This window comes from Ambystoma mexicanum, chromosome 1p, assembly GCF_040938575.1.
Source record: "Ambystoma mexicanum isolate Mex_15411 chromosome 1p, UKY_AmexF1_1, whole genome shotgun sequence".
NCBI classification, from domain to species: Eukaryota; Metazoa; Chordata; class Amphibia; order Caudata; family Ambystomatidae; genus Ambystoma; species Ambystoma mexicanum.
In genome coordinates this window covers 1,239,510,933-1,239,523,270 of record NC_090921.1, presented here as the reverse complement: position 1 = coordinate 1,239,523,270, position 12,338 = coordinate 1,239,510,933, and the positions used below count along the sequence as shown (strand labels likewise).

The following is a 12,338-nucleotide window of genomic DNA, read 5'->3' as shown; positions in this document are numbered from 1 at the left end:
GCCAAAGAGGGGTGGTTTAACAGATGCCACCTTCATGCAAGAATATTAAGACAATAAAGAGAGCGCTGTCAGCAGAATTATACTTTGTGATACTGTTTGGTTGGACCATGTGCAGAAGGCGCCATGGCTCTCTAACTTGAGGAATACTTTGTCTAACCGGGGGCTGGCAGCAATTTGGACAGGACTAATATCTCAAAATACTATTCTCTGCATTCAAAAGAAGAATTTCTCATTCCCATGTCTTTTTGTACACACGTTTCTCCAATTTGAGATATCAGATAGGATTTACTTGTGCTTACCAATTAGTAATATACATTGGGCCTCATTACGAGTTTGGAGGTTGCCACGCCGTTTTTAGCGGCATGGCTACCTCCAATCTCTGGTCCGGGTCCCGAAAAATGGGATTTACCAGGCTATTCTGACATTTGTGGGCCTGGTAAATCCCATTTTCCTGACCCAGACCCAGTACGTCCCCATTCCCATTTGAGCCCCCACAGGGCTCAATGGGAATGGGGAGGATGCTACCAATGGACCCGTTAATGACGGGTTCGTTGTTAGCATACTGGTTTGCTCGCGGGTGCCGGTATGCACATCTGGCCAGACCAGACATGCATACCGCCACCCGCAAGCAAACTCGTAATGTGGCAGGCCGGTATAAACGGTGCCGGTATCTTACGGCACCATTCATACCGCGGCCACCAGGGTTGGAATGAGGCCCATTGAGTATATCACACAAAAATAATTACATTGATGTTTGAATTTGACACATTTTTTGGGGTGCTCTCATTATTCTGCAATTGTACTCGTATCAATGAGTATTAATAGTATAGTTACTTTACATCCATTGCCACAGTGGTTTCCATCACTTACATTTCACATCCAGCGTTGTAAAGGCTTCATATTCAAGCGATGTGTTGGGGTAGTTGACTTTGCAGCCCACTGTGTGGCCGTTGTTCTTATGGGTGGGAAGAAAATTTAAGAGAGACATCATCGTCCACATATAATTGTCTTCTTGAAGCTTCCCAAACACAGACTGCTGCTCTAGACCCTCCGTCCTGAACCAGGTCACAATGGGCTTCATGTCAGGACAGTTGTCAGGCGCATAACAGGTGAGCTCTGCCACCGATCCCACAATGATTTCATCCGGAGAAAGTATACTGGGGTTATCTGTGAAAAGACAATATGAGCTTTGAATTAATGAAAGAACAAAGTTGGCTTGGCGTTGTCCTCCTTATCCATGACTGCCTTGATCTTATCTAGTCCTTGTCCCCTGAATTTGACATCTCAAGGTTTAACCCCCTCTGATCTCATCCTAATTCTCTTCAAAATTATTGGTTAATTTAGGGCAAATGCCCGATGGAAAATAATCCCCCAACTTGAATGGAAAAAGTCCACCAGCCGCTGTTTTTCTAGTCCATAGGGAGACTTGCCATTGATAAAACCAGCTAAAATCCTTTCCAGTTAGGAAGAAGGTATGGGCAGAACTTTATTAACTATCACCTCTTGAGCCCCACAATATCAAACAGACAACATGAAGGATAACGTCTGGTTTAGCGAAAATTTCGATCGGATAAAAAGAAATGTTTGAGTCCTCCAGAGTGGAAGAAAAGGTGTGAAAGTCAGGTGTAAAAGTGTTTCACTTCTCTTCACCTCTTTTCACTCTCCGGAGGTAGGTAGTTTCAATGTTTTGGTAGGCAGAGGTGGGGTATGGAACAGCATGACTATACGTGCCGTCCCTATACGATCCGCCTGGCAAAACAGATTGGTTTTCCGCCAGCATGTCATTTTTATTTGGCAGAAAAACACAAAATTCCTATGAAATCCGCCTGCCTTTATCCCTTGCTAAAAGCAAGCGGATTACATAGGAATCCAGTGAGGGTTTGTCTGCCATGCAGACATGGCATGTGGCATTTTCATTTTCAGCAGTAAAAAGCACGAACATGGCATGTAACACTTTTTTGCACATCATGGTGCAGACGATGAAAATTGCATGCTGGGGATAAAGTGCATGAAAGTATAAACATAGGCGGTCTCTCAATGCAATTTACACTTTTTAAAAAAGAAATAAGGCTCAGACCTGTTCTTAGTTATCTAATGTAAAAGCATCTTGTATGGTGCACTTCTGACATTTTGGGAGAACTTGATACATGTCTAGGGTTGTAAGTTTGCCTGCTCCAGAGCAATACATTGCCACTTTAGAGCCATGATCCTGGACATAGAGAATTCCTATAGAGAACGGCTCCACACATACAGAGAACTTGTGGCATTAACATAGGTGCAACTTAGCCTCACTGCTTCAAAATAACTGTGATGGCATTTTTCTGCAAGACAATTGGTTATATCAGGGTCAATATCGTCTCATCGGCCCCACCGCCAAACCCTTCTCAAGCATCAACACAGACGTCTGTTACTCAGCATGTGTACCCAGGGTTTAGAAGAGAACACTATAATAATTCTACTACATGTCAACAAATCATCTCCTTCCACATCTCCTTCATCAGTTGTCAACAAGCAGGGGCTGTGGACTAGCTAGCTCCACTCATCATAATTGTCAATCAACCAATAATTTGTTTATTTAGATTAAACATCCATAATACTTCACACCCAAGCGAATGCATGTGAATCAATTCTAAATACACAAACTAAAAATACAAAGTACTTTAAAAAATGCTTAGCCTCTCTAAGTTGATAAGGTGATCTCTGCACAGCACAACTCATCAAGGATACGGCTCGAGACCTGTCACCTTTCATATCCAAGCTCATCAACGTGTCCTTTGCCACTGGCACCATCCCTACTAACCTCAAAGGATCGTGGGTACTCCCACTATTAAAAAAACCTACTCTTGATCCCTGAACTCCCACTAACTATAGGCCAATCACAACAGTCCCTTTCCTTCTAAAAATACTAGATAAAGTGGCCTACATGCAAATTCAAAAATACTTGGAACTACACCACCTACTAGGAGCCAGACAGTCAGGCTTACGCCCACAACATGGAACTGAGACCACCCTCATCGACCTAAAAACCCAAGTTGACAAGCTTAGAGACAGCGGAACATCAGCTCTACTGCTCCTCCTAGACCTCTCAGCTGCTTTCGATTTGATAGATCATACGATCCCATGCAACCATCTCGACACAGCAGCACACTTCTCCAAAGATGCCATAACCTGGGTTAGATCCTTCCTAAGTGGCAGATCAATGAGGGTCTTCTCGCCCTAAGCAGTGGCAGATCCCATACCTATCACCTGCGGGGTGCCATAGGGGTCCTGCGTCTCGCCCATACTGTACAATATCTTTACCAAGCCCCTTTTCGATGATCTGGACCATCTCGGTATCACCTACGCTAACTATGCAGATGATACTCAGATCCTCCTCCCACTTACAGGGGATCACGACATGGATTTGGCCTTGGTAAATAGAGTGTACATCATCATCCAGGCATTGATGGCCATGCATGGTCTATGCCTGAATGATGATAAAACAAACCTCATCATCCTGGGTACCCCCACTAACCTAAATAAATTAGGACCCAACTACACCTCCTTCTTAATTGACGGCAACCTCATTAAGCTAGCACAAGGTGGCTGCAATTTCAGGGTCACTGGGTGGAGAAACCCTGCAGTGGTGGAAGAATGATGAAGATCGTATCAAGTGATGTTCGTGCCAGCGGTGCTTCTGTTGTATGGTCTCTAGCGGATGAAGACCTCGCCTAGATCTCTAAAACACAGGGCCACCCCAGAATGGATCCAACTATGGATGGAGATGTGATACATCAGTGGCTGTGGAAGTGTCTTGTTAAGGGATCCCAGATGAAACTTGTGCCTTGTCAGGGCTCAGGCGTGGGAGAGAATCTGCAGTTGGCTTTAGCTTAACCCCCTCTGTTGGTCTTTCCATTTTGGGCAGCAAAGACACGCGGATTGGTATTAGTGAGGAGTGAGCCCTGCAGCAGCCTGACCAGAGGGAGTTTGGCACAGAATGGAAGTGCTGCTTAGACCACAGGAAGACACCTGAATCAGTGAATTGGGCATAGGAGATGGTCAGGTTTCACTTTGTCCTCTCTTTGAAGGTAAGGTCCTATTGGAGGATCCGTACCACGTCAGAAAATCCAAAAGCACCTCTCCAAAAGCACAGAGGCTTTCTTAAAGTACCAGATTATCCTTGCACATGAGAGATGGGGGCAAGGAGCAACAACTGCATTGAGGGTCAGAGATGGAGCCGTCCAGGAATGACCGAGCAATCTTTTGTTTTTTTCTTTTTTTTCTTTTTACAAATCTTTTTATTAAGTTTATAATAAGAAAACACTAACAAAGGTAACAGCCCGTTGTACAGATAAATTGAACAACCACGGCCAAATGTACAATAACTCATTCGATATTACTGGCCACATTAGTTAACAAAAACATTTCTTCAGTATCACAATAGAAATAGAGCGACAAACCCAATTTAGACAGACATTAGCGCGAGAAGTGGCAGTCTTGGGCTCATTCATCACTTTACCGCGTATACCAGATCTTAACACACTTGTAAGGGCAACCCCTGGACCTATATATCCATTCCTCAATTGGCATGCCGCTGTCCATATCCAATGACGGAGCAACCTTGCTGGCCTCAATGGAGGTCCTCAACAGAACGAATGACAATGTAAAGTTGATATTAACTATGATGGACATTAAATTGGAACCTATGCACTGGGGTAACCCTAGGGGAACAAGCTGTTGAGAGGTAGGGAATGCCATTTGATCCAATTAATCGGCAACTGAGGGAGCCTAATCCACCCGGAACAAAACGCTATTGGATTTCCAGCATTGCTAATCAGTGGCTATTAATCATATGCAATGAAAAAGGGAACAGTTGAAAAAGAATACAACATTTATTTATTGGGGTAACGCAAGTATTTGAGGTAGATTATATTGTCTGCACGTATTGACCTAGAGGGAAAATTAGTTTTGAGCAGAATTACAAGGTTGTCTGACATCAAACAAGTGGCAAAAAGGGAGGTTTGGATGCTGGAGGAATAGTCCTCCCTACACTAAAGAATCCAATGGACAGAGACCCATTCATGAGAGGGGCTTACTCCTAAAAAGAGCTTCAACTGAAGGCAAGGAATAGGTTTTTATTTTAAGATCTGTCCCCAGAATATCCGTCCTTCTGGAGTGGGCTGCAAGGGTTGGGTTTGAGGGTGTGGGAGTACACAATTCAGCTTGTCCATGAAATAACCGAAAATAAAAAGCAAAAGGAAAAATGACCAAATTTGTTTATAGCAAAATACAAAAACTACTTTCGTTTCTTTGCACTTTTTGGGGGGGGATAATGCGGGGTGAGACCCCCACACCCCACCTCACCTCGCCCTCCTTACCTTAACTAAAACCCTTACCCCACCCCCACCTATTATGTACTTAAAATATACAAAGTGGCTACCAAATTTCATCAAAAAAACTCAGTCAGTTCTATCTTGGTTTTTGTGCATTCAGTCATTTCTAAAGATACCAACAATTCAATGAATCAGTCTGGTACTCCGCTATTCTGCTATATCTACATGATGGGAAGGGCTACACCTTTTCCCAGCTGGAGGCAGGGCCGGAACTACTATAGAATATTTGCGAAATGGAGAATCCTAAATGGTGAAATGTCTATTACTTAAGGAGCTCTCCAGCCTCTTTTCCTTTGCAGATGGGGAGCAGGTGCAAGGGTATCTAGGTCACCTGGCCTAAGCACCAACCATCCTCTTAGCCCTGCCTCTTCCTTCCTGCTTGCACTTAACTCTTAGATCAAGGGCGTCTCTAGCCCGGGCGTCCGAAGCGAAAGGCTGATGAAGAAAAGGGCAATTCCGGTTTTGACCAGGAGGGCGTAGGACCTGACCCCTTGCTCAGACAGCAGGTAAGCATGCACCAACATGTGTTTGCTCCCTCTGTCCCCACAGGCCATCCCCACCTCCTCTGGTCCCCCTGTGATGTTCCCTTGTGCCCCCTTCCCTTTGCGTACACAGGTGTTGCCTGTTTTGCTTGATTCTTGTACCCTGCTCCCCCTCCGGCCTACTTTTGCAGGAGTCTGTCCTGATGCATTCTGGTTTCACCATCACTCTCTTGTGGCCAATGCTGGATTTGACTTTTATGGACTTCATTGATTCACGGTGTGTCATCCTTTCTCAACTCTCATGCAGGACTTCCTTTGCATCTTGTACTCATGGTGGCCCTGAATCATGTTGTTCCCATCTTCATCTTGTATCCTGGCTTGCAACATTATGTGTTACTACTCACTTCTGCAATTGTATTCGCTCTCCCCTCTTGCTTCTCCACTCTTTTTGACTGCTTAGTCTCTGTTCTCTCCTCCTCTCCCTTTCTCCCTTTTCCTATCTCCTCCCCTTACTTTCTTCTATGCACTTACTCTATCAGAATTGTCCCTGGTCCTAGTATGATAGCAACCTCGTATGTCTCCTCCCCTTCCCCTTACTTGTCCCTCCCCCACCTTCAGCACTACCTGAAATGTCGTCAGGCTTAGTACGATAGTCACTTGTTTTGTTCCTCTCCTCCCTTTCTGCACCCCTCTCCCTCACCTTTTGTTTTTCTCCGGCTCTACCAGAAATGTCGTCAGGCCTACTATGGTAGTCGCCTGTCTGTTTCCATTTCCTTCCCATTCTCCCGCTCCCTTCCTTATCTATGTCTTATCTCTTGCACTATCTGAAATGTCATCAGACATAGTACGATAGTTAATTTCACATCCTTACTGTTCATGACCTGTAAGAATGTAATTGCATTTTCCCTTGTTCCCTCCCTTGCCTTGAAGCGCTTTGAAACACATTGTGTATAGGCGCTATATAAATAAACTATCATATCATATCTATGTTTGGGGACTGCTGTTTCGGCGTTAGTTTGCTTCCTGTCCTGTGGGCATGCAAACACACTCTCAGAATGAGGCAAGCGCATTAGGTGCTATTACTTTTTTCTCGTGCCATTTCTATTACCCACCTCTCCTCCCTTTTGCAACCTATATACCGGTGGTGTAATCCGGAACTAAAGCTGGAACTAGGTCTAGTGTGCAGGCGGTCAGACACAGCAACGCAGTAGAATGGATGGTACATGTGTGCATGATTGTTGGGCTGAAGCTACAAAAGATGGGAGCAAAAGCGCATTGTTTGGCTGCCCAGTAAAATGTTTGCCATTATTGCAGTGAAATAGTCTCTCCACTCCATCCACGGAAGTCATGCTTCTGAGCTCTGGTAAAAATGCTGCAATGGTGCAATATTTCCCAAGTTGCTGCTGGTCTACTGAAAATTGCTCCAATCACAGCTACTCCCAACATGTGCTTTGCTGAATAACGCTATGTGAAATGTTTGCAGCCTGTCGCTCCCCCACAACCCCTTTACTTTCTTTACCATGGAAATAGCAGGCATCACCACCCTGAAGGACTCTCCCCTCAGTTGGGGAGCATGGGCACTGACTGATCTTACTCTGCCACCCAGCCACCTGCAAGCACCCTTTTATTCGGAGTAGGGCTAGGACTGTCTCAGGAGTGAAGGTGCAGGGGAAGAGATAACATGACGCTACTTTCGTTCCTGTCTATGTACCTCTTCTTCCACGGCTGCTAGGATAAACCTACTAAACATGTGGAAGATGCACCTACCCTTCACCTTGCTTTCCACACTTGTCCTCAGGTGACTTAACTTATGCTTTAGTCTCCTTCTGGGCTTTTGCCACTTCAACAAAGTACTACATTTTGAAAGCTGTACTTTCGACAACCCCCTACACTCTTCCATGCTCTTTTCCCACCTCTGTGCATGGTATTAGCATAATTGACCTAAAAACATTTAACTTAAAATATTTGTTCGAATTTATGTGACCTTTTTTTGGTCAAATGTAATTAAATATATATATGGGGGTGGGTAAGGGTATAGATTAGGTAGAGGGGAATTGGGGGAGGGTTGTGGGGGGTCAGCCCCTGCATTTTATACTGAAAAAAGGTCAAATAAATTAGATCAAATGTGATTAGGTCAAATGTTTTAGGTTTAGGTCAAATAGACCCAAACCCTGTCCATTGCCTTCAGTCAGGAGGTCTCTCCAGGCATCATATATCCCTCTTTGGATTCGTTCGCCTTGTTTTTAAATCCACTCATAGGATGGAGCCACGCCCCTCCCACCCGGCTAACTGGGTACTTCCCACCCTACACACTGTGATGCCAAACCATGCTGCCTGCCCCCCTGCTGCACTGTCTCCAACTCCTCCACCCTTCTTGCCCCTTTCCCTTGAAACTCCCCTCTTCCTGATTTTAAGAATATTGGCACTCTTCAGGACTTCAGGCAAGGCCCTAAAAATCACCCCCTATCCTCACATGGTATCGCCTCTCCACCTTAAAACTCAACCTTGCCCTCCATGACCACAGAAATATAAATAACTGTATATATTTGATATAATGTACTGTCAGTCTGTGATGTCCCCCATTCAGGTTCCCAACTATATGATCCCTGATAGGAAATGTTTGGTTTTATTGGGGGGTGGGCCATGGTGCATTTCAAACAGCCTTGCTAGCGAGGTGTGAATGGGCTTAGTTAAGCCAATCACCAGGGAGATTCTTTCCGCGGTGGGACCTAGAAGTGGTAGTGAAGTACAGCGCAGTGAGAACGTCGAGTGATGTCAAGTGGCTCAGAAATGAAGGACCCTGACATATTGGAAAATATCCTCACATTACCTCTGTCTGACCCCAAATGAGTTGGTGTGGACTTGGCACTCTGACCGTGGCCTCAAAGGAGAGAAATCATTGTGTTGACTCCTGGCAAAAGGCTTGGAAATGACCCAATCCCCATATCAAGCTGTTGATATTTAATGAATGAGCATTCAGTTCAAAGGGTTCTTCTACGGATGAAGGTAAGCTTTCAGGAGGGGAGTATAAGAGTCCTACCTCTGCATCCTCTCTGGCCTAAGAGATGTCCTGCTGGGAGAATCAGAAGTCTGACTGCTACAAAGGAGCGTGCAACTTGGACCCAGTGCCTCTGTTGCGGCAAGCCTCTGGCAAGTAATTTTGGAAACCGTCCCTGGCTTGGGAAAGAAGGAGAAGATGGCCCTGACTGTCCAAAGGGACCTGTACAGCAATTCACAGCAATTCCAAAATGCAAAGGAATTACCCGGGGTGCATGCCAGAGTGAACAGAATTGGGACTGGTTACCCAGGAGCAGAAATCAGCTCCTGTTTCTCAGTCATCATCAGTGAGGCAGGAACAACCTCTGGGGAACCAGGAGCTGGTACATATCGCGCAAGATGCAAACTCTAATCTGTTGTCTTTTATGTATTATCCAATAAGCTTTAAATGCCCATTAGGTGTGTCATAATTCTCTAGTATACACATTCCTAAACCTACACAGTTAATATTACATAACTATGTTTGTATGGCACCACTTTCCCTGGGGAGTCAAAAGTAGTTCCTGGTGGCTATTGGCTCCAAACTAACCAGGCTACCCTTGGCTATAACCAGGAGCTAAATACGGTATGAAGTCCTTTCATCGCCTGCAATTGCAACGCCAGGCATTTCAAAGTGTATATCATAACAAAAACGTTCATTGAATTCTTTAGGGGGGGTGGGAAAGGGCAGATAAGGGATTGGGGGGGGTAGGGAATAGGTAAAGATGGGTCGGGTAAGGGTTTTGGGGGTAACCCCCCCAAGAAATAATACGAATGAACGTTTTAGTTACAATGTACACGTTCTAATGCCTGGCGTTGTAATTGCAGGCGATGAGAGAACACGGAACCCTAAATAGCTCCCAGTTCCTGGCAATTTTGAACCCTGATGCTATTGATCGGAATAGAACCTTTTCACAGAAGAAGAATTTGAACCTTTTTTGCGACGAAAAAACTGCTTTCTAAACCACTGATTGGACTGCCTGATGCTTCACGCAACAGACTGCCTTCCGAGTCCAAACGGCTTGCCACAACAACATGTCTGGCTAGAATAGTCTGCTTCTACAGCCACGGCTCTAAGAAGCCTCCTTGACGCGGGTTTAAGAGACTAAGGGCCTCATTACACGTTATGCGGTAAACCATGGTGCTATTAGCACCATGGTTGCCGCCGGTACCATACCGGTACCACCATGGAGAAAAGGGGAATTACCACCCCATTCCAAGGTTGGTGGGGTGGTAATTCCCCCTTTCTCCATGGCCCTTCCCCATTCCCATTTTTGCCCCATAGGGCTCAATGGGAATGGGGAAGGAGCTAATTACGGTACCGCAAATTGCGGTACCGTAATTAGCACCAAGGTCCCTTTGCGGGTCCCAACTTTAACAGCTGGTCTACACCAGCCGTTAAGGTTGGGTCCCGCAAAGGGACCTCGTAGTAAGGCGGTAAGGGTTTACCGGTACCGGTGCCCTTACTGGTACCGGTATACCCTTACCGCCTACCGTGTAATGAGGCCCTAAGGCTCTGACTCAGAGCGTGTTCCAATGGGGTTTTGCCATTATAAAACCGTCCCTAATGTAGTGAACGTGTCAACGAGATACTATTCTCGAAGGCATCCTAGGTGCCTTGGCCCCGTGGCCTTCACCTCATCTGTTTAGGTGCCACGTTTTCCTACTTTACCCAAAGATATTTTTAAAAGCAACACATTTCGTGTTGTGTTTTCACTGTTTTGTTCATGCTTGCCTGCATATTTCTTACCCCCTGCATTATGTTACCCGGAACGTGCAGTCATGTTACCTCTTGCTTGCATTAGCTGTGCATTTCCCTTACAGGGGTGGGTTTTTAGGGCTTTTATTTTTTGCCTATATTTGGGTAAAGCGTACAATTTTATGGATTCTTGCTTGGACATTTATTGTTGGTACAGTACTATTGTTTCGTAGATGCTTTTACTCCTAACTCACATCGCTGAAGAGTGGAAGGAGGTACAGTAATCTTCTTGACTGAGACACTGCTTGGCCCAGCCGTAGTAAAATGGCGGATATAGCACTTCAAAGTCCTTGCTCCCTTTTGCACCTCACATGGCCAGTATCAGTTTCCTCACATATAGGATTTGCACTTCTCTGTGTGGCATGTAAATCACACACCTGCCCATGGCTTTGTTGGCCAGTCCACCTTTCAAGAAAGTGTGTGTCTCATAGTGGCCTGTTAATTAGCTTTCATCCGATCACTGCACATTCTAGGCTGGGACCGTCTTTGTTCTGGCTCTTTCCAGACAGCTCCTTAGACATATTACTTTCCCACATTTTTATCAGAGCTTGCTGTGCTGCGAGGAATCCCATACCAAAAATTAACAATTTGATTCAGAAATAAGCCTTGAATGGATGAAAAGCTAAGTCAACCTATTCCTTCAGGATTCCAACCTATGAACCTGAAGCTCTGTGCAGCAGGTGCATTCGCCGCCTGAGCTGTCTTACCTGAAACGTTGTTGCGATTTCCCCTCCGACTTGAAATGCATTGCGTCAGAGCACTGACGGTACATGTCTCAATAGTGAGATACTATTGTTCATGCAAGTCCATTGATAGCTAGGTAATCACATATTGGCCAGAACACCAATGCATTGTGAGGGATTCATGGTTGTGCCAAGGCTGAGACTGTTAAAGACTCCAATCAAGCAATCCCACTAAGTCAGTGGGCCTCATTACGACCCAGGCGGTAAGTTACCGCCTGGGTCGTACCTTTACCACCATGGCGTAAACTATGTTTACGCCATGGTGGTTGGCGGACTTACCGCCCCATTCCGAGGTGAGTGGGGCGGTAAGTCCCCATTAACCCATTTACCCTTCCCCATTCCCATTTTTGCCCCATAGGGCATAATGGGAGTGGGGAAGGCGTTAATTACGCCACCGTAAATTACGGTGGCGTAATTAACAACAAGGTCCCTTAGCGCCATGGATTTTAACACCTGCTAAAAGCAGTTGTTAAAACCTCCATGGCGCTAAGGGACCTCGGAATCAGACGGTAAGGGTCGGCGCTGTTTACGCCGCCGTAAACCCCTTACCGCCTGGGTCCTAATGAGGCCCAGTGCCTTGTCTGGGATTGCTCAAGGGAAGCCCTTATTTATATATTGTTATGTCCAGTTCGTGTACTCTGGATGACAACCCTTATATAACACCCCTCTCTTAGAATCCCCCTGACCCCACTGAGCCAAGCAGTAAGTTTGTTTTGCAAATTTAAAAGGTTTATTTGAGAATTCACGTGATTTGGTTGCCCCACAGGACCGAAAGCTCCGTACCGGGTACAATGTACGTGCCCGGTTGCAGCCCTTCCTGCATTGGCAGTTGCCATGGAGAGCACAAATCAGAAGGGGCGGCAGAACGCTTCTGCATCGAACAGTCGTCCGCTCATGTGACTCAGAGCGGCGTTTCCCACATGACGATGGAGGGCGTCACGTGACC

General features: G+C 45.7%; 1 protein-coding gene and 1 long non-coding RNA gene across 6 annotated transcripts in view; one reads left to right on the top strand and one right to left on the bottom strand.

Annotated features, from left to right (window-relative positions):
• The window catches only part of LOC138452408 (myelin-associated glycoprotein-like), a 655,309-nt gene that overhangs the window by 303,981 nt on the left and 338,990 nt on the right, over positions 1 to 12,338 (bottom strand). For all 5 annotated transcript variants that reach the window (XM_069604971.1, XM_069604972.1, XM_069604974.1 and 2 more), the window contains one exon: positions 871 to 1,167. In XM_069604971.1, coding sequence (XP_069461072.1) covers positions 871 to 1,167 — 297 coding nt within the window. The remainder of the gene's footprint in view (positions 1 to 870; positions 1,168 to 12,338) is intronic.
• Positions 1 to 12,338, top strand: part of LOC138452464 (uncharacterized) — a 431,049-nt gene that overhangs the window by 191,382 nt on the left and 227,329 nt on the right. The window lies entirely within an intron of this gene.